This window comes from Pristiophorus japonicus, chromosome 19 (genome assembly GCF_044704955.1).
Source record: "Pristiophorus japonicus isolate sPriJap1 chromosome 19, sPriJap1.hap1, whole genome shotgun sequence".
NCBI classification, from domain to species: Eukaryota; Metazoa; Chordata; class Chondrichthyes; family Pristiophoridae; genus Pristiophorus; species Pristiophorus japonicus.
In genome coordinates this window covers 21867067-21888103 of record NC_091995.1, presented here as the reverse complement: position 1 = coordinate 21888103, position 21037 = coordinate 21867067, and the positions used below count along the sequence as shown (strand labels likewise).

The window sequence follows — 21037 nt, the reverse complement described above, 5'->3', positions numbered from 1 at the left end:
CGACAGAGAGAGCGAGCGAGAGCGACAGAGAGCGAGCGAGAGAGACAGAGAGAGCGAGCGAGAGCGACAGAGAGAGCGAGCGAGAGCGACAGAGAGAGCGAGCGAGAGCGACAGAGAGAGCGAGCGAGAGTGACAGAGAGAGCGAGCGAGAGTGACAGAGAGAGCGAGAGTGACAGAGAGAGCGAGCGAGAGCGACAGAGAGAGCGAGCGAGAGCGACAGAGAGCGCGAGCGAGAGTGACAGAGAGAGCGAGAGTGACAGAGAGAGCGAGCGAGAGTGACAGAGAGCGAGCGAGAGAGACAGAGAGAGCGAGCGAGAGCGACAGAGAGAGCGAGCGAGAGCGACAGAGAGAGCGAGCGAGAGCGCGAGCGAGAGCGACAGAGAGAGCGAGCGAGAGCGACAGAGAGCGAGCGAGAGAGACAGAGAGAGCGAGCGAGAGCGACAGAGAGAGCGAGCGAGAGCGACAGAGAGAGCGAGCGAGAGCGACAGAGAGAGCGAGCGAGAGTGACAGAGAGAGCGAGCGAGAGTGACAGAGAGAGCGAGAGTGACAGAGAGAGCGAGCGAGAGCGACAGAGAGAGCGAGCGAGAGCGACAGAGAGCGCGAGCGAGAGTGACAGAGAGAGCGAGAGTGACAGAGAGAGCGAGCGAGAGTGACAGAGAGCGAGCGAGAGCGACAGAGAGAGCGAGCGTGACAGAGAGAGCGAGCGAGAGTGACAGAGAGAGCGAGCGAGAGTGACAGAGAGAGCGAGCGAGAGTGACAGAGAGAGCGAGCGAGAGTGACAGAGAGCGAGCGAGAGTGACAGAGAGAGCGAGCGAGAGTGACAGAGAGAGCGAGCGAGAGTGACAGAGAGCGAGCGAAAGCGACAGAGAGCGAGCGAGAGCGACAGAGAGAGCGAGCGAGAGTGACAGAGAGCGAGCGAGAGCGACAGAGAGAGCGAGCGAGAGCGACAGAGAGAGCGAGCGTGACAGAGAGAGCGAGCGAGAGTGACAGAGAGAGCGAGCGAGAGTGACAGAGAGCGAGCGAGAGTGACAGAGAGAGCGAGCGAGAGTGACAGAGAGAGCGAGCGAGAGTGACAGAGAGAGCGAGCGAGAGTGACAGAGAGAGCGAGCGAGAGTGACAGAGAGAGCGAGAGTGACAGAGAGAGCGAGCGAGAGCGACAGAGAGAGCGAGCGTGAGTGACAGAGAGAGCGAGCGAGAGTGACAGAGAGCGAGCGAGAGCGACAGAGAGAGCGAGCGTGAGTGACAGAGAGCGAGCGAGAGTGACAGAGAGAGCGAGCGAGAGTGACAGAGAGCGAGCGAGAGTGACAGAGAGAGCGAGCGTGAGTGACAGAGAGCGAGCGAGAGTGACAGAGAGCGAGCGAGAGTGACAGAGAGCGAGCGAGAGCGACAGAGAGAGCGAGAGTGACAGAGAGAGCGAGCGAGAGTGACAGAGAGAGCGAGCGAGAGCGACAGAGAGAGCGAGCGAGAGCGACAGAGAGAGTGAGAGAGCGAGAGCGAGCGAGAGCGACAGAGAGAGCGAGCGAGAGTGACAGAGAGAGCGAGCGTGACAGAGAGAGCGAGCGAGAGTGACAGAGAGAGCGAGCGAGAGTGACAGAGAGAGCGAGCGAGAGGGACAGAGAGAGCGAGCGAGAGCGACAGAGAGAGCGAGCGAGAGCGACAGAGAGCGAGCGAGAGCGACAGAGCGAGCGAGAGTGACAGAGAGAGCGAGCGAGAGCGACAGAGAGAGCGAGCGAGAGGGACAGAGAGAGCGAGCGAGAGCGACAGAGCGAGCGAGAGTGACAGAGAGAGCGAGAGTGACAGAGAGCGAGATTGACAGAGAGAGCGAGCGTGACAGAGAGCGAGATTGACAGAGAGAGCGAGCGAGAGCGACAGAGAGAGCGAGCGAGAGTGACAGAGAGCGAGCGAGAGTGACAGAGAGAGCGAGCGAGAGTGACAGAGAGCGAGCGAGAGTGACAGAGAGAGCGAGCGTGACAGAGAGAGCGAGCGTGACAGAGAGCGAGCGAGAGTGACAGAGAGAGCGAGCGAGAGTGACAGAGAGAGCGAGCGAGAGCGACAGAGCGAGCGAGAGTGACAGAGAGAGAGAGTGACAGAGAGCGAGATTGACAGAGAGAGCGAGCGAGAGTGACAGAGAGCGAGCGAGAGTGACAGAGAGAGCGAGCGAGAGTGACAGAGAGCGAGCGAGAGTGACAGAGAGAGAGAGTGACAGAGAGCGAGATTGACAGAGAGAGCGAGCGAGAGTGACAGAGAGCGAGCGAGAGTGACAGAGAGAGCGAGCGAGAGTGACAGAGAGCGAGCGAGAGTGACAGAGAGAGCGAGCGTGACAGAGAGAGCGAGCGAGAGTGACAGAGAGCGAGCGAGAGTGACAGAGAGAGAGAGTGACAGAGAGCGAGATTGACAGAGAGAGCGAGCGAGAGTGACAGAGAGCGAGCGAGAGTGACAGAGAGAGCGAGCGAGAGTGACAGAGAGCGAGCGAGAGTGACAGAGAGAGCGAGCGTGACAGAGAGAGCGAGCGTGACAGAGAGCGAGCGAGAGTGACAGAGAGAGCGAGCGAGAGTGACAGAGAGAGCGAGCGAGAGCGACAGAGCGAGCGAGAGTGACAGAGAGAGAGAGTGACAGAGAGCGAGATTGACAGAGAGAGCGAGCGAGAGTGACAGAGAGCGAGCGAGAGTGACAGAGAGCGAGCGAGAGTGACAGAGAGCGAGCGAGAGTGACAGAGAGCGAGCGAGAGTGACAGAGAGCGAGCGAGAGTGACAGAGAGAGCGAGCGAGAGCGACAGAGCGAGCGAGAGTGACAGAGAGAGCGAGCGAGAGTGACAGAGAGCGAGCGAGAGTGACAGAGAGCGAGCGAGAGTGACAGAGAGAGCGAGCGAGAGTGACAGAGAGAGCGAGCGAGAGCGACAGAGCGAGCGAGAGTGACAGAGAGAGCGAGAGTGACAGAGAGAGCGAGAGTGACAGAGAGAGCGAGCGAGAGCGACAGAGAGAGCGAGCGAGAGTGACAGAGAGAGCGAGAGTGACAGAGAGAGCGAGCGAGAGTGACAGAGAGAGCGAGCGTGACAGAGAGCGAGCGAGAGTGACAGAGAGAGCGAGAGCGAGAGTGACAGAGAGCGAGATTGACAGAGAGAGCGAGCGAGAGCGACAGAGAGAGCGAGCGAGAGTGACAGAGAGAGCGAGCGTGACAGAGAGCGAGCGAGAGTGACAGAGAGAGCGAGCGAGAGTGACAGAGAGCGAGCGAGAGTGACAGAGAGAGCGAGCGTGAGTGACAGAGAGCGAGCGAGAGTGACAGAGAGAGCGAGCGAGAGTGACAGAGAGAGCGAGCGAGAGCGACAGAGCGAGCGAGAGCGACAGAGCGAGCGAGAGCGACAGAGCGAGCGAGAGCGACAGAGCGAGCGAGAGCGACAGAGCGAGCGAGAGTGACAGAGAGAGCGAGCGAGAGCGACAGAGAGAGCGAGCGAGAGCGACAGAGAGAGCGAGCGAGAGCGACAGAGAGAGCGAGCGAGAGCGACAGAGAGAGCGAGCGAGAGTGACAGAGAGAGCGAGAGTGACAGAGAGAGCGAGCGAGAGCGACAGAGAGAGCGAGCGAGAGCGACAGAGAGAGCGAGAGTGACAGAGAGAGCGAGAGTGACAGAGAGAGCGAGCGAGAGTGACAGAGAGCGAGCGAGAGTGACAGAGAGCGAGCGAGCGAGAGTGACAGAGAGAGCGAGCGAGAGTGACAGAGAGAGCGAGAGTGACAGAGAGAGCGAGCGAGAGCGACAGAGAGAGCGAGAGTGACAGAGAGAGCGAGTGACAGAGAGAGCGAGCGAGAGTGACAGAGAGCGAGCGAGAGTGACAGAGAGAGCGAGAGTGACAGAGAGAGCGAGCGAGAGCGACAGAGAGAGCGAGCGAGAGCGACAGAGAGAGCGAGAGTGACAGAGAGAGCGAGCGAGAGTGACAGAGAGCGAGCGAGAGTGACAGAGAGCGAGCGAGCGAGAGTGACAGAGAGAGCGAGCGAGAGTGACAGAGAGAGCGAGAGTGACAGAGAGAGCGAGCGAGAGTGACAGAGAGCGAGCGAGAGCGACAGAGAGAGCGAGCGAGAGCGACAGAGAGAGCGAGAGTGACAGAGAGAGCGAGAGTGACAGAGAGAGCGAGCGAGAGTGACAGAGAGCGAGCGAGAGTGACAGAGAGCGAGCGAGCGAGAGTGACAGAGAGAGCGAGCGTGACAGAGAGAGCGAGAGTGACAGAGAGCGAGCGAGAGTGACAGAGAGAGCGAGCGAGAGTGACAGAGAGCGAGAGTGACAGAGAGAGCGAGCGAGAGCGACAGAGCGAGCGAGAGCGACAGAGAGAGCGAGCGAGAGCGACAGAGAGAGCGAGCGAGAGCGACAGAGAGAGCGAGCGAGAGCGACAGAGAGAGCGAGCGAGAGCGACAGAGAGAGCGAGAGTGACAGAGAGAGCGAGCGAGAGTGACAGAGAGAGAGGCAGAGAGAGAGAGAGAGAGACAGAGAGGGAGGCAGAGAGAGAGAGAGAGAGAGGGAGAGTGACAGAGAGGGAGAGTGACAGAGAGGGAGAGTGACAGAGAGGGAGAGTGACAGAGAGGGAGAGTGACAGAGAGGGAGAGTGACAGAGAGGGAGAGTGACAGAGAGGGAGAGTGACAGAGAGGGAGAGTGACAGAGAGGGAGAGTGACAGAGAGGGAGAGTGACAGAGAGGGAGAGTGACAGAGAGGGAGAGTGACAGAGAGGGAGAGTGACAGAGAGGGAGAGTGACATAGAGGGAGAGAGAGAGAGCGACAGAGAGAGAGAGAGAGAGACAGAGAGAGAGAGAGAGACAGAGAGAGAGAGAGACAGAGAGAGAGAGAGACAGAGAGAGAGAGAGACAGAGAGAGTGACAGAGAGAGTGACACAGAGAATGACACAGAGAATGACACAGAGAATGACACAGAGAATGACACAGAGAATGACACAGAGAATGACACAGAGAATGACAGTGACACAGAGAGAGAGAGTGACACAGAGAGAGAGAATGACACAGAGAGAGAGAGTGACAGAGAGAGAGAGAGTGACAGAGAGAGAGAGTGACAGAGAGAGAGAGTGACAGAGAGAGAGAGTGACAGAGAGAGAGAGTGACAGAGAGAGAGAGTGACAGAGAGAGAGAGTGACAGAGAGAGATAGAGAGTGACAGAGAGAGAGAGTGACAGAGAGCGAGAGCGACAGAGAGAGCGAGCGAGAGCGACAGAGAGAGCGAGCGAGAGCGACAGAGAGAGCGAGCGAGAGCGACAGAGAGAGCGAGCGAGAGCGACAGAGAGAGCGAGAGTGACAGAGAGAGCGAGCGAGAGTGACAGAGAGAGAGGCAGAGAGAGAGAGAGAGAGACAGAGAGGGAGGCAGAGAGAGAGAGAGAGAGAGGGAGAGTGACAGAGAGGGAGAGTGACAGAGAGGGAGAGTGACAGAGAGGGAGAGTGACAGAGAGGGAGAGTGACAGAGAGGGAGAGTGACAGAGAGGGAGAGTGACAGAGAGGGAGAGTGACAGAGAGGGAGAGTGACAGAGAGAGAGAGAGTGACAGAGAGAGAGAGTGACAGAGAGAGAGAGTGACAGAGAGAGAGAGTGACAGAGAGAGAGAGTGACAGAGAGAGAGAGTGACAGAGAGAGAGAGTGACAGAGAGAGATAGAGAGTGACAGAGAGAGAGAATGCATGAATGGGACATACATGGGCAGGGAGGGGGAAGGGGGAAGAGAGAGAGAGAGAGAGATTAACCCGAGCATTGCAGAGAAAACACGTGTATATTTCAGTTCCTATTGCTGCTTACCCTGACACTTGTAGGAAGACAGGGTAAAGCGTAGAGCGTCTGTGCCATAGAGCGTCTGTGCCACACTCCGGGATCCCGTGCGGAAAGTCCCGTTTCTGCGGAGAGAGAAATGAAACTGAGGAGGGCGCGGACTCCCCCACCCCTCGGAATAATGCCCCCGGGTCCTCCCCGCGGTCTCACGGCAGGTGACTTGGGCCTGCGAGAACTTTGCGAGGGGAAACCGTCGACACAGCTACATAGGGAAGGAGGGGCTGCAACAGGCAGGAGATCAAAAGTCTAACGAAAAAATCATGAGTGAGTTCTCACCCACCCCAAATGATCTTGCCTAAAGAATAGTCCCACGAGTGTGGAACATCATAATAACTTTTATTTATATAGTGCCTTTAACGTAGTAAAACGTCCCAGGGTGCTTCACAACAGTGTTACAGACAAAACCGATAAATTTGACATCGAGCCACAGAAGAAATTAAGGCAGATGACCACAAGCTTGGTTAACGAGGTAGGTTTTAATGAGCGTCTTATAGGAGGAAAGAGAGGAAGAGAGGCGGAGAGGTTTAGGGAGAGCGTTCCAGAGCTTGGGGCCCAGGCAGCTGAAGCCACGGCCAGCAATGGTTGAGCGATTATAATCAAGAGGCTAGAATTTGAGGAGCGCAGACATCTTGTGGGATTGTGAGGCTCAAAAAGATTACAGAGATAGGGAGGGGCGAGTCCACGGAGTGATTTGTAAACAATGTTGAGAATTTTGAAATTTTGAAAGGAACATAGGCCATTCAGCCACAAGCCTGTTCCGCCATTCAATGAGATCATGTTTGATCTAAATCTTAATGGCATCTACCCGCCTTGGTTCCGTAACCCATTAACACCAATATCGGAAAACTTGTCCTTCAACAGAGTGTGGCACTCTGCTGTTCAATCACTCCCAGTTGGAGCTGCTCTGGTACATCACGCACACTGACAACAGTATGGTGTGCTAAAAATTCAAAACTTTCCTCCACGATTCCTGAAGTCAGAGAGTCGTTCTTGAAATTCAATACAAGCACAAAGGGCTGAATGGCCTCGGCAATGCTTATATGTCTATTATTATGTAACATAAGGACATAAGAAATCGGAGCAGGAGTCGGCCATTCGGACCCTCAATCCTGCTCCGCCATTCAATAAGATCATGACAGATCTTCAACCTCAACTCCACTTTCCCGTCCATCCCCATATTCTTCAATTGCTCTAGCGTCCAAAATAACTATTGATCTCAGCCTTGAATATACTCAACGACTGAGCATCCACAGGGTCAAGAATTCCAAAGATTCACCATCCTCTGAACGAAGAAATTCCTCCTCATCTCAGTGCTAAATGCTAAGTGCACACACGTGTTCACAATAAAGGCATCTTTCAGAAAGTAGCATGAATATACCGTTCTGCCACCATGTCTGAAATCACTAAGAAATGTATGTTATTTGGGAGGGAGCAGGAAGCTGTGCGATCACTCATTGAATAACTCCTGCTTTGCCCTGCACACTCGGCTAGTTTTGCTTTTGTGTATCGCGTCAGGTCATCGGAACATTTACCTGATGCCGCCGAGGAGAATATTCGAGTGGCTTCGAGCTCAAGATTTGTCGTTCAACTTTGCTGTTACACATTGTGGTATTTGTGACAACTGGTAACGCGGCTAGCTGGCACTGATGCTAGAAAGCTTCCATTCATTAAGTGGTCGTAAAGGTGTGTTAAGTCACAGTGGAAAGAGTTATAAAAATAAAGAGATACTTTTTGTCCATCACAGGCACGAAGGGCATAATGGCCTCCTTCTGTGCTGAAAACTTCTGTCATTCTATACTTATGACCATACATTTTGTTGACCCAATCAACCAAGGTCCCCTCAACCACCGTCTGCCCCACCTGTGACAGAGACCGCAGGGGTCCCACATTGGACTCTTCAGTCACCCGAGAACTCATTTTTAGCGTGGAAGCAAGTCATCCTCGACTCCGAGGGACAGCCTAAGAATGGAACGGACGTTCTAAAGATGCGAAGGCCTTTTGCCTCTGTCTACGCTGCATCACATACTGATAAATCAAAACCAGATCTGTACTCTGGGCACTAGCTCAAGAACAGATCCTTGCCTCCAGCTTTACATTCCACTGACTGGCACAGTTGGCCAGTAGTTTGTGAAACTCTCTGATCTGTCTCTTGCTCCGCTGATACTACCCCACAGTTGCTGGCGTGCAGGTATTCAAGCCTCAAATTGCACTTGTCGGTCACGTAGCTGCAATGTTCACAGTATGCCGTGTATAAGTCAGGGTGTCCGCAGGAACAGGAACACTCCGGCAACAGTGAGCGGACGCTGAGCCAGCAGGTTAGGAAGAATGCCCAAAAGCTTCACCTATCAGGAAAGGATGAACAGGCTGGGTCTCTTTGCTCTTGAAAAGAGAAGGCTGAGGGGTGACCTAATAATGGTTTTTAAAATGAGGAAAGGTTTTGATAAGAGTAGATACAGAGAATGTTTTCACTTGTGGGGAAGAGCATAACTGGAGCCCATCAATATAAGATAGTCACCAAGAAATCCAATCGGGAATTCAGATGAAACTTCTTTACCCAGAGAGAGGTGAGAATGTGGACTTTGCTACCACAGGGAATGGGTGAAGTTAATAGTATAGATGCATTTAAGGGGGAGGCTAGACAAGCATCGGAGGGAGAAGGGAATAGAGGGTTACGCTGGTAGATAAGAAAAGATGGGAGGAGGCTCGAGTGGAGCATAAACACCAGCATGGACTTGTTGGGCTGAATGGCCTGTTTCTGTGCTGTACAACCCATGTAATTTTGAGGTGGTTTCAAAAGGAGGTGAGTGAGGTGAAGAGATGGGCGAGTTTAGGAAGGGATTTTTGGAGGAGGTTCTAGGATGCTGAAGACTACCTCCAATGATAGGGAAAGGGGAAGGGTGGAAATACACAAAAGACCAGAGTCAGAGGAATGGAGTGTCAGGAGTGGATGGAGTCATGGGGCTGGAGTAGTCTGCAGAGATATATTGACATTTACAGGACTACAAGACAAAATACAGCCATTTCAAGACACCTTCAACATTCACTCCCTCCACCACCGGCACACCGTGGCTGAAGTGTGCACCATCTACAAAATGCACTGCAAAACTCGCCAAGGCTTCTTCGGCAGCACCTCCCAAAGCCGCGCCCTCCACCACCTAGAAGGACAAGGGCAGTGAGCGCATGGGAACACCACCACCTCCACGTTCCCCTCCAAGTCACACACCATGCTGACTTGGAAATATATCGGCCGTTCCTTCATCGTCGCTGGAACTCCCTGCCCAACAGCACTGTAGGAGCACCTTCACCACACGGACTGCAGCAGTTCAAGAAGGCGGCTCACCACCACCTTCTCAGGGGCAGTGAGGGATGGGCAATAAATGCTGGCCACATCCCGTGAACACATTTTTTAAAAATTGCCTGTTTCCTGTAGATAAATTTGAACTGATCGCTATCTTAACTTCGTCAAATTAACAGTACGTCAGTGATACTCAAGCCGTATGACTGCTCATAGACTGACGTTCTGTCACTGCAAGTTAGCTTTCACCATTACAGAGGTTCCACTTTATATTCAAGCAGAGGCTCTTGAGTTTTCTTCCAGAGCACCCACAGACTTGTGAATCCTCCTGTCTGTTCAAACCAAGGGTAAGAGGGGGGGGGGGATTTTCGGCCTGTCGAGTGGACAAGTGGAAACCCCAGCCTAAAAATGGACCCATCCACATATATAACATTAGCCCTGCAGCTTGTGAAGGGGTAAGACATAATATCAATGTACAGCGAGTGAGATAAATCCAAGATCGCAAGATAATAAATGGAAGGATGTTTAGATAGATTTGGTGCCAGGAAGTCGTTAACAAGTACATCAAGCTACAACGTTAGAGCTTGTTGGCAGAAAGCTGCAGGGATCATTAAGCACAAAGAATTGCAGCGGTTTGTCGAATACAAGTTAACATGAACTGATTCTCTAATGTCTGTGGAAATAGCTAAAATTCCTTCAATGATGATTCTGGTTCAAATTGCCAAAAAGACTTTCAACATCAGTGCCTGGAATTAATTATACTTATATCCCTTATTCCCATTCCGAACTGACTGATTCCTGGGACTATCCAATGAGGAGAGACCGAGAAGACTAGGCCTATGTTCCTAGCGTTTAGAAGAATGAGGGGTGATCTCATTGAAACGTATACATTTCTGAAGGGGCTTGACAGGGTAGATGCAGGGAGGGTGTTTCCCCCGGGGCTGGGGAATCTAGAACCAGGGGTCACAGTCTCAGAATAAGGGGTCGGCCATTTAAGACTGAGATGAGGAGAAATTTCTTCACTCAGAGGGTGGTGAATCTTTGGCATTCTCTCCCCCAGAGAGCTATGGATGCTCAGTTGTTGAGTACATTCAAGACAGAGATCAATAGATTTCTGGGCACTGGGGGAATTAAGGGATATGGGGATAGTGCGGGAAAGTGGAGTTGAGGTCGAAGATCAGCCATGATCTTATTGAATGGCGGAGCAGGCTCGAGGGCCGAATGGCCGGCTCCTGCTCCTAACTGTTGTAGTCTTGTGAACCACATTAAATGCTGGGAGTCAGTTCAATATGGCCGTTATGCTGGAGGGAGAACGGCAATAACATTTCACGCACTGTTTTCTTCCTCTTCTGTTTGCAAGTGTCAGCTGAATCTGACAAAAGAGACTGTAGTGCAGTGGTTATCACGTTTGCTTCACACGCCGAAGGCCCCAGGTTCGAGCCCGGGTGGAAACATTACTTTTGTGGCTGGTTAGCTCAGTTGGTTAGAGCGTGGCGCTCGTAACACCAAGGTCGCTGGTTCGATCCCCGTATGGGCCATTCGAATACTATTATACCAGCTGAAATAGCTTAGTTGAGAGAACGTTAGACTGAAGATCAATCCCGGGTTTCAGCAGTGGAGGTTGCCCTGCCTTTGCCTTGCACCATCAGCCTACAAAAGAGATTGTAAACTGGAGATCAACTAATTCCTGCAACTGCACCGAAATGAATGCTGCTGAAACTTTCTGACAAAGGCCCATCGACCTGAAACGTTAACTCTTATCCTCGCTCCACAGATGCCGTCTGGCCTGCTGAGTGTTTGCAGCAGTTCCTGTTTTTATTTCAGATTTCCAGCATCTACTCCGGATTCCCATTTTGCTTTTGCATTGAAATTAGTTTTTTTGGGGGGAAGAGTAAGAGATTATTTGGGTTTCACGCAGAGATTTTTCTAAGCTGATAGTGAAAATAACCAAATCGCATAAATATTATCAATTTCGTAAAGTATTAATATTCCTGTGATTAATTCGCTACGGAGAATTTAATTTTTGCTCAGGTTCAATTTAAGACAGTTTCTAACTTCTGTTCAGGAGTAATCATTTACTCTGCCAAATTAATCTAAAACTAGGGGCCATAAATATAAGATAAATCCAACAATAAATCCAATGGGGAAAACAGGAGAAACTTCTTTACCCAGAGAGTGGAGAGAATGTGGAACTGGTTACCACAGGGAGTGGTTGAGGCGAATAACACAGATGCATTTAAGGACAGGTTAGATAAACACAAGGGAGAAAGGAATAGAAGGATATGTTGATGGCGCGAGATGTATATTCCATGTCACTCAATATAATTCGTATCTCCTGGGCTCCGAACCCACCAGCCATGATGTAGTGCCACACTGCCACCTGGTGGTAGCACCAGTCGCTGGGATGAGTGTGCAGCCAAGCTCCATGGGAGGGGGAGGATGGTGGACCCTCGCTCGTGCGTCTCACGGTCGCGGTGCGCTGGTCACGAGGATCTGCCCGTAAGAACATAAGAATTAGCAACAGGAGTCGGCCATTCGGCCCCTCGAGCCTGCTCGGCCATTCAATAAGATCATGGCTGATCTTCCAACTGCACTTTCCTGCACTATCCCCATATCTCTGGATTTCCCCCAGTGCCTAAAAATCTATCGCACACTGCCTTGAATATATTCAAAGACTGAGCCTCCACAGCCCTCTGGGGTAGAGAATTCCAAAGATTCACCACCCTCAGAGTGAAGAAGTTTCTCCTCATCTCAGTCCTAAATGGCTGACCCCTTATTCTGAAACTGTGACCCCTGGTTCTCGACTCCTCATCCAGAGGAAACATCCTCCCTGCATCTACCCTGTCAAGCCCTGTGAGAATGTTGAATGATTCAATAAGATCACCTCTCATTCTTCTAAACTCTAGAGGATATAGGCCTAGTCTACTCAATCTCTCCTCATAGGACAATCCCCCCATCCCAGGAATCAGTCTGGTGAACCTTCGTTGCACTCCCTCTCTGGCAAGTATATCCTTCCTTAGTGTGGAAGAACTTTAGTTCACGATATAGGAAGGGGTTAAATTTCTCTCTTCCTTTTAGTAAGTTTAATTCTGTGCTGAGACTGTAGAATCCTGCAAGGCCAGAAAATACTTGATGTCTCTTCTTTGTTAGAAAAGAACAGATAACATGAAAGCTGTACATCTGGTATTTGTATATGTTAAGATACCCCCATTGCCTGGACAAACTGATTTCTCTGATAAGAGGGGCTTTTAGTGATGATCTTGCTGACCCTCGAAAAGATTGAATAATGACGTGACAAGATACTGTTGGGCTGTGTAAACTGACCTTTGTGCCCTGTTTAGAATTGGTAATGTTCCTGAATAATGTAGGTGTCAATTGTAGAGATAAAATTCCTTTTTTTCTGTATAAAGATGGAACAAGTTTCTATAGAATTTCGGAGTATTGCCTTGGTAAGGACCAAGCAGCTCTCCGAGATATCTCGCCTGTACATATTAAAAGAATCTCTTGAAGCAAGACTCTGAAATCTCCGCTTGAGTTACTTTAACTTAGAAATTTCCTCGACAGTTTCTGGCGTAGTCTGCAGGACCTCTGATAACGAGATCCCAAACGAACAAGTTTAAAAGTAAAAATTGGCTTAAAAGAAAAAGAGGAATTTTAAAAGGATTTTCCCAGCTTAAGGGGGAAAGTGCCTAGGCTGTCCTAGAAAAGGGGGCAAGCCGCCGAGATCCCGGAAGGGTGAGGCATAGGGTAGCTACCGTAAGAAGCTAAAATAACAAGAAAGCTAAAGGAGACCCGAGCCGAGCCGAAAAGAGACACCGGTGAGCGCTTTGTAAATACTGTGTGTGTATATATTTTTGTGGGCGTGTCTTAACCTCTCGTTTCAGGAAACACCGCGAGAAACTGCACCCGGAGAGAATGGGAAACAGCTCTAGTCGAGCAGGATGCTTGCGTCCAGTTCCTAGAAAAGGGAAGAAAACCGACCCTCCAACTAAAAGAATGAGTATGCAGCGTAAAACTGAAAAAAGGATTCGTAAGGTAGTAAAGCAACGAGAGAAGGTAGGAGATCCAATTGTGCCACCCGGCTCGCCGGCGGACACTGTAATTAAAGAAACAGGAGATGACCGATACGCGGTAACGTTTAGTAGCGATTTATATGGTTGGTCTGATGGGGACTGGCCATATGGAGGAAGTTTTAAATTGTCTTTAATCGAAGAATGGAGGAAAATAACTAAGGAAGGGGGAGGAGACCCTACTTGGGACAAAGATTATATGGATAAATGTTTTATTAAATGGCTAGAGGTTGCAAAAAGACATCAGCCTCCGAAAGTAAAAATATCAGAGAATAAATCAGGAGAGAAAGAAAGGGGGAGCCAATCTGAGAGCTGGTATGGTCCTAAGGTCACAAACAACCCCAGCTCAGGCAGAAGCCGACTCTCCCCTCCTCCTCCAAAATCCCCGAGTAATGATAGGAACCACAGCGGTTTTAAAACCCTGGTCTCCGGGAGAGGCCAGAGATATGATCTCTGCAGCCCCAAACCCGGTAAAGAAACCTGTTGCATTTCATAACTGGCTTGAGCAGACCTGTACAATTTATAATCCGCTACCAGGGGATGTTAAACTATTATTACAAGCAGCGTACGGATCTTCCTGGCAGGGAGTAAAAGATATGTTCCATATCCCGCCCGGAGAAGAAGGGGATTGGAGAGTTAATAATGATTTGCTAAATGAAGGAAACGAATCTTTAACACACTGGCTACAGAATAGAGGACGGAATGCAATTCTACAAGGGGCTAGACAACATGGGGATATAGGGGAGGTTACTCGCTGTTTGCAGAAAGCGGAAGAATCAATGATAGATTTCGCAGCCAGGTGGAAAAATAGCTGGGAGGAGTATGCAGGAATACCCTTAGATACGAATGAACCTTTAGCAGTACAAACACTGCTGAACTGCATGTTACCACAGCATGCAAAGACCTACAAAATTAAAGTTTTAGATTGGCAAGGAAAAACCTGGAAAGAGACAGTCACTGTCTTGGCAAACATGGACAGGGAGGGATTGTTCAATTACGTAAGTAAAACCAAAGCAACAGGTCAATATTACCAGCAGAGAGGCGGAGGGCAGGCGCAGAATCGAGGGGGATTTAGGGGTGGAGGAAGAGGAAGAGGACAGTGGTCACAGCGAGATCGCTCTCAAGATGAGTGTAGAAATTGTGGAAGAATAGGGCATTGGGCTCGCGACTGTAGATGCCCGCCCAAACAGAATAGAGGGTCGCAAGGGAACTTTTCCGAACCTCCACCTCCACCAGCCCCTCAATTTTCCTTTTCTAACCCCAATCCGTATCAATCAGCATAGGGATGCCCCAGAGGCATAACGGTACAGGCAGCGACTCTTCGCTTATCAACGGACATAGAAGAAAATCCCTTAGCAATACTAAAAGTAGGAAACACTTATGTAAAGTTCCTGGTGGATACCGGCGCCACTATGTCCTCTGTACCGCCCTCTGTGGGATTACCCGTAAGCAACACCACTGTTTTAAGCATGGGTGTGGCCGGCGTCCCCTTGAAAGATTTTTTATCCGAACCTACTAAATTGACAATTGAAGGACAACAAGTTAATGACGAAACCCTGATAGTCTCTAAGACAACGCCTCTCCCTCTATTAGGAAGACAGACTTTGTGCAAACTAGGAGCCACAATATATTGCACAAAGGAAGGGATGTTTATGGAGATCCCTCCAAATAACATTCATCAGTTCTTTAATGGGATAGAAAGAGAGAAAGAGGAAAAGAATGAAGAAAGTGCTGCCCTTTATAGTTGGCAACTGAGTGGCAACTTCTACTCCCCCCTGATAAAAGAGGCAGTGGAAAACTTAAAGATTAAAATTGACCCTAATATTAAAGAGTTATTGTATATCATCTTAACAAGCTTTGAGGCAGTTCAGCTTCACTGTACAGCCTGGTATACTCGACACAGGGCTGAAGACTATCAGCGCTTTGTGCAACCGTTCTTAAATAAAAACGAAGTAATAGAAGCTACTCCCCACATTTATTTTGGATCTGAAGGGTTGGGGGTGGCCGTGGAGCTAACACCGTTACAACAAAAACGATTTAAAGAAGAAAATACGACACCCCATCTGACATTGGCTGTAAAGCCCCCAGCAAAACCTAAAGACATGGGCGGGATGATCTTAGACATAGAAGAGAAAAGACAGCGACCAGGTTATCAACCATGGGCGATGATAGAACTGCAGGATATACGGCTAGAATTTATCACCCGTGACAGAGGAATTCTCCACTGGGAGAGAAAAGGGCACGATGCTACGTTTGAAAAACAGCAACCCCCCGGACAAACTAGCCCTAACATACCAATGGCACTGAGTCAAGTGTCCCCCGAACTCTGGGCTAAACATAAAAACCATGTTGGACAAGTCTATTCTGCGGTGCCCCATAGGGTCCCCACCTAAAGTGGAATGGACCCCTGAGAGGGAAGAAGCATTTAAACAGTTAAAAAAAAAATGCTATTACTAACGCTCCAGCATTGGGACTTCCGAACTATTCGAAACCTTTTCAAATGTATGTGAATGAAAAAGAAGGATTCGCAACAGCAGTGTTAACCCAAGAACATGGTGGGGGAAATAGACCAGTTGCTTATTATTCGGTAATGCTCCCCCCAGTAGTACGAGGAATGCCTGCTTGTCTGCGTGCTGTAGCCGCTACTGCGGTCATGGTGGAAAAATCAGTACCAATTGTGTTGGACTATCCGTGCACTGTTATCACCGCGCATGCGGTGCTGTTATTGTTGAATTCCGCAGCAACTCAGCATTTCACAGCATCCCGAAGGACAGGCTACGAGGTGCTGCTGTTGTCACACCCTAACTACACTTTTCGCCGTGCGCCTGCAGTAAACCCTGCTGTTTTTGTTCCTACCAGCTCCACTAGAGAAATAGAGGACCCAGACCAGCACGACTGTCTGTCAACAGTGGAGATGGCTACCATGCCTAGACCAGATTTGCTTACGGAACCAATGGACAATCCCGATCTCATTCTTTATACAGATGGGTCGTCTCACAGACCATCAGACAATTTGCTCCTGGCAGGCTATGCTATTGTGAACCCATATGAAATTGTTGAGGCATTTGCCTTGCCCCCCGGAACCTCGGCACAGGCAGCTGAATTGTTCGCCCTAACTAGAGCATGTATATTAGCTAAAAAATCAATCTTCTAATATATATACCGATTCAAGATATGCATTTGGTGTAGTCCATGATTTTGGACAACTATGGAAAAACAGAGGCTTCATCACCTCTGGCGGGAAGCATATTAAGCACTCACAATTAGTGCTTAACCTGATAGATGCCATTCAATTGCCAAAAAGGGTTGCTGTTATTAAATGCGCAGCCCACACAACTGGTGAAGATGAAGTATCAATAGGAAATAGGAGGGCCGACGAGGCGGCCCGACGAGCCGCTTTGGAACAGACGTGCTGCCTACAGGCAGCCTCAGTCTCCCCTCTGCCAACACTGAGCGCCCAACAACTTGAAATAGCACAGCAACAAGTTACAGTGCAGGAAAGAAAAACATGGGAGAAACAAGGATGTTTTTTTAAAAAAATAATATCTGGACCCATCCTGACGGACGAACTGTATGTCCCAGGTCTTTGTTTTTGCCCTTGTCTCGCCTAGCTCATGGTCAGGCTCACATGGGCAAAGGAGGGATGATACATGCTATCAATGCGCAATGGTATGCACCAGGAATAACAGTAATAATTGAGAAAATTGCTAAAACCTGCCAAATTTGCCAACAAAACAATAGAGGAAAGACGCCTGCAGAATATGACCATCTACCCCAACCAAGCATGCCCTTTGAAAATTTGCAAATTGATTTTGTCCACATGCCTCCAGTATTAGGCTTTAAGTATCTATTAGTAATAGTAGATATGTTTACAAGGTGGGTAGAGGCATATGCAACAAGGAAGGATGATGCCCGAACAGTAGTGAAGATCCTATTTAAAGAAATAGTGCCAAGATATGGGATACCTATGGGAATCAACAGTGACAGAGGAACACATTTTACAGGAAAAATAGTGCAGAATCTAGCCGAAGCGCTAGGTTTCCAGTGGAAATTGCACATACCGTATCAACCTCAGTCCTCAGGCATGGTGGAAAGAGTCAATGGAGTGATAAAATCCACCCTTACTAAAGTATGTCAAGAAACAGGACTAAAATGGCCAGATGCCCTTCCATTGGTACTATATACCATAAGAAACCAAAAGAACCGAAATACTGGTTTGACACCCCATGAAGCCTTATTAGGAAGGCCAATGCCTACTGGTGTGAAACCGCCACTAGGAGCAGAAAAGGTAGCATTAATTTGGAATGACGAAAAGTCGCTAAAATATGCTCAGGCCATGTGTGAAATAGCGAGAAGCCTGCATGAGCGAATAAAACAGACCCAAGTACCTCCGTCAGAGGGAAACATGCACCCTTTCAGGCCGGGAGAGCAAGTATTAGTGAAAACTCTAAACAAGGAATCTTTTTCTCCTAGGTGGAAGGGACCATATCAGATAATCCTCACAACAAGAACCGCCCTGAAACTGGAAAAACATCCAAATTGGATACACGCCACCCGATGTAAATACTACCTTCCAGACGAAACACAGCAAGAAGAAGAAATACCGAGCTAGGGCGGACACACCCCGAAAAGAACTGTACTCATCCCCTTTTGTTTCTACCGAGACAGGCTGGACTAAGAGCATAATACCCCGAAGTATCAGGCTAGATGTCAGAACTTGCCTGTATACCAATTTGGGTCTTTATCTTGTAGATCACTGTTACTATTGTACTAGTAAGCTATTATTTTAACGAATTGGTTCAGGAGCATTATAGAAGAAAACAAAGGGAGGAAGATGAGGAAGGACTCCTGGCAAAACTATCAGGGGACACTGGGTATGTTAATCCTTCTGGCAGTGGGAAGAGTTAAAACAGAAGAAAGGTTTATAAAAGAAGGTAAAATATGGAAAGGAGAAATGGCCTGGGGCACGATTGACAAAGCAGGACAGCAGGACACTTATGTATGTTCGGAAAAAGAGGATTGCAAAGTGGGGAACTTCACAGTAAGGTGTGAGGCCTGCGGAATGACATGCCTGACCAGCAAGGAAATAGCTGAGAGCCAAGAAACTAATGGCACGTTTTGTGACCCCGAAGAAGATTGTCATTTTAAAATAGAAAACAGAGGATGGGTAAAGTGCATGAACCGTACAAAAAAAGAGATCCGGGCCATTTAAAACGGATATTGACCACCTGCATATCGGTAGTAAGATCCCCAGGTATAGTAAATTTAACCATACAAATCCTATATCCGCTAAGGGAGAGGGATGGTTGCAACACGACCAGTGTTGGAGTCACACTGGACCGATCCTTGAGAAAAAAGCGAGACGTGCTGGGAACTGTATTAGGTGGGGTAGGAGTAGGAATGGGAGCCTTGAACACAATAGATATAGAGACCCTGCAAAACAAAATCCAGGTTGTAGGAGGACTAATAGGAGAAAGTATAGAGTTGAGAAACGCGTGGGATGAAGGGCTACAGCAACTACAGGTATCTGGCTACATAACAGACAAAATGACAAAGAAATAGAAAAGGCATTGTCCAAGCGGGGCAGAGATATTCACCAATTTGAGATAGAAATGAGTTTTAAAAAGGGACAATTAGTACGAATAGCAAACACAGTTACCTCTATAACAGCGCATCACTGGTGGGATATATTCCTAGGCTGGTCCCCCAGGGCAACAGCGGTATTAAAACTGGCAATACACCCGATAGTAGTACTTGGTGTAATTTTGCTGATTCTGCTGCTAATTGTCTGTGGAATGGGGCTGAAAGTAAGATCCCTGTTAGGACAAGTAATGAACCTAGTAGAAAAAATAGAGCAGAAAAATGTGATCGTGAAAGGAAGGTTAAACAGAATAGAGGGACAGTTAGATGACTATAATGAAAAAGAATGTTTAGAGATGAGACCTTACCCCGAGGGGTATGAGCCTCCCTTTTCTTTCTAAGAAGGAAAGCATGTTGATCATTAAAGATAAAAGATCAACAAGGAGGGAGTTGTGGAAGAACTTTAGTTCACGATATAGGAAGGGGTTAAATTTCTCTCTTCCTTTTAGTAAGTTTAATTCTGTGCTGAGACTGTAGAATCCTGCAAGGCCAGAAAATACTTGATGTCTCTTCTTTGTTAGAAAAGAACAGATAACATGAAAGCTGTACATCTGGTATTTGTATATGTTAAGATACCCCCATTGCCTGGACAAACTGATTTCTCTGATAAGAGGGGCTTTTAGTGATGATCTTGCTGACCCTCGAAAAGATTGAATAATGACGTGACAAGATACTGTTGGGCTGTGTAAACTGACCTTTGTGCCCTGTTTAGAATTGGTAATGTTCCTGAATAATGTAGGTGTCAATTGTAGAGATAAAATTCCTTTTTTTCTGTATAAAGATGGAACAAGTTTCTATAGAATTTCGGAGTATTGCCTTGGTAAGGACCAAGCAGCTCTCCGAGATATCTCGCCTGTACATATTAAAAGAATCTCTTGAAGCAAGACTCTGAAATCTCCGCTTGAGTTACTTTAACTTAGAAATTTCCTCGACACTTAGGTAAGGAGACCAAAACTGTGCACACTACTCCAGGTGCGGTCTCACCAGGACCCGATATAATTGCAGTAAGACGGCTTTACTCTTATACTCAAATTCTCTAGTAATAAATGCCAACGTACCATTTGCTTTCTTAATCGCTTGCTGTACCTGCATGTTAACTTTCAGTGATTTGTGTACAAGGACACCCAGGTCCCTCTGAACACCAACATTTCCCAAACTCTCCACCGCTTAAAAACAATACTCTGCTTTTCTATTCCTCCTACCCAAGTGGATAACTTCACATTTCTCCACACTATATTCCATCCGCTCTCTGCCTGGCAACAGGCTGCGACCAGGGAGGGAGAGGGAGTTGAGGAGAAGGGAAGGGGGTGGGGCTGGGGGCGGGCATGGGCTCAAGGTGGCTCCGGGATGAGACGGCAACAGTTGAGTTATCCCTCGGTGATCCGCCACCCGATGCAGCGAACGTCGGCACTGTGCCAGCGATGATCCATCTGTCGGCCTGACTCATTTAAGGGGACCCGGGGACGTTACCGGTCGGCTGCGCGCTGATCTGCGCGGCCTGTCCCTTTTAATGCGCGGTCCCTTTAAATTTCTGCTCATGCGCGATTTTTACATTGTAATGTCCGTTGAGCGACTGCGCGGGACCTTTCCTGATTATGCGCGGGCGTGGGGCTTAGAGGAAATATATTGCCCGGAGAGTTCGGGCCTGGAATTCAACCCTCCGCTCCAAGCTGAGGCCAAGCGGTCCTGGCTGGTGAAGCATCTGCCTGAAGCCACACTGTGCACACGGACCTTGGCTCAGCGAGCCGGTCTACGCTCTCTAGGCTCGGGTTACCAGGGTGTGACCTTACAGTGGGCGGCTCAGTGTCCATCGGTGCCAGTTTCTCATGGACACCCGACAACGGGTCGGCTGGGGAAGGGGGGCGGAGGGAGAACAGGGCTGACCACAGGTCGGAGCGGCGTTCCAGCAGTCACCTGTCCCTCTGGGGGCAGGGGGGGGGTAGCCAAGGGTTGGAGCGGGGTCCCCTCACTCACCTGTCCCTCCAGGGCGATGCGGCTCTCGCGAGGGTCCAGGTTTCCTTCCTGCAGCTTCTTGTGGAGACGCTGAAAGAAAATGGAGTTCAGCACGTGCACCAACCAGGGGTGACATTTCAACACAGAGAAAGAGCAAGGAAATGATGGGATAGGAGCGGAGGGACACGATGAAGAAGAGAGGGAAAGTGTGACCAGAAAGGACACACGCAGAGAGCAGACAGTGGACACAGAGCGGTCGGGGAGTGGGCCGGG

At 49.4% G+C, this 21037-nt stretch overlaps 1 protein-coding gene and 1 non-coding gene across 2 annotated transcripts in view; one reads left to right on the top strand and one right to left on the bottom strand.

Annotated features, from left to right (window-relative positions):
• vars2 (valyl-tRNA synthetase 2, mitochondrial) overlaps positions 1-21037 on the bottom strand; it is a 102285-nt gene that overhangs the window by 40973 nt on the left and 40275 nt on the right. Inside the window, 3 exon segments of the mRNA XM_070861375.1 lie at positions 5777-5837; positions 5839-5871; positions 20786-20854. Coding sequence (XP_070717476.1) covers positions 5777-5837; positions 5839-5871; positions 20786-20854 — 163 coding nt within the window.
• On the top strand, positions 10566-10639 carry trnat-cgu (transfer RNA threonine (anticodon CGU)). The gene has a single exon. It is a non-coding gene; the product is annotated as a tRNA-Thr (tRNA).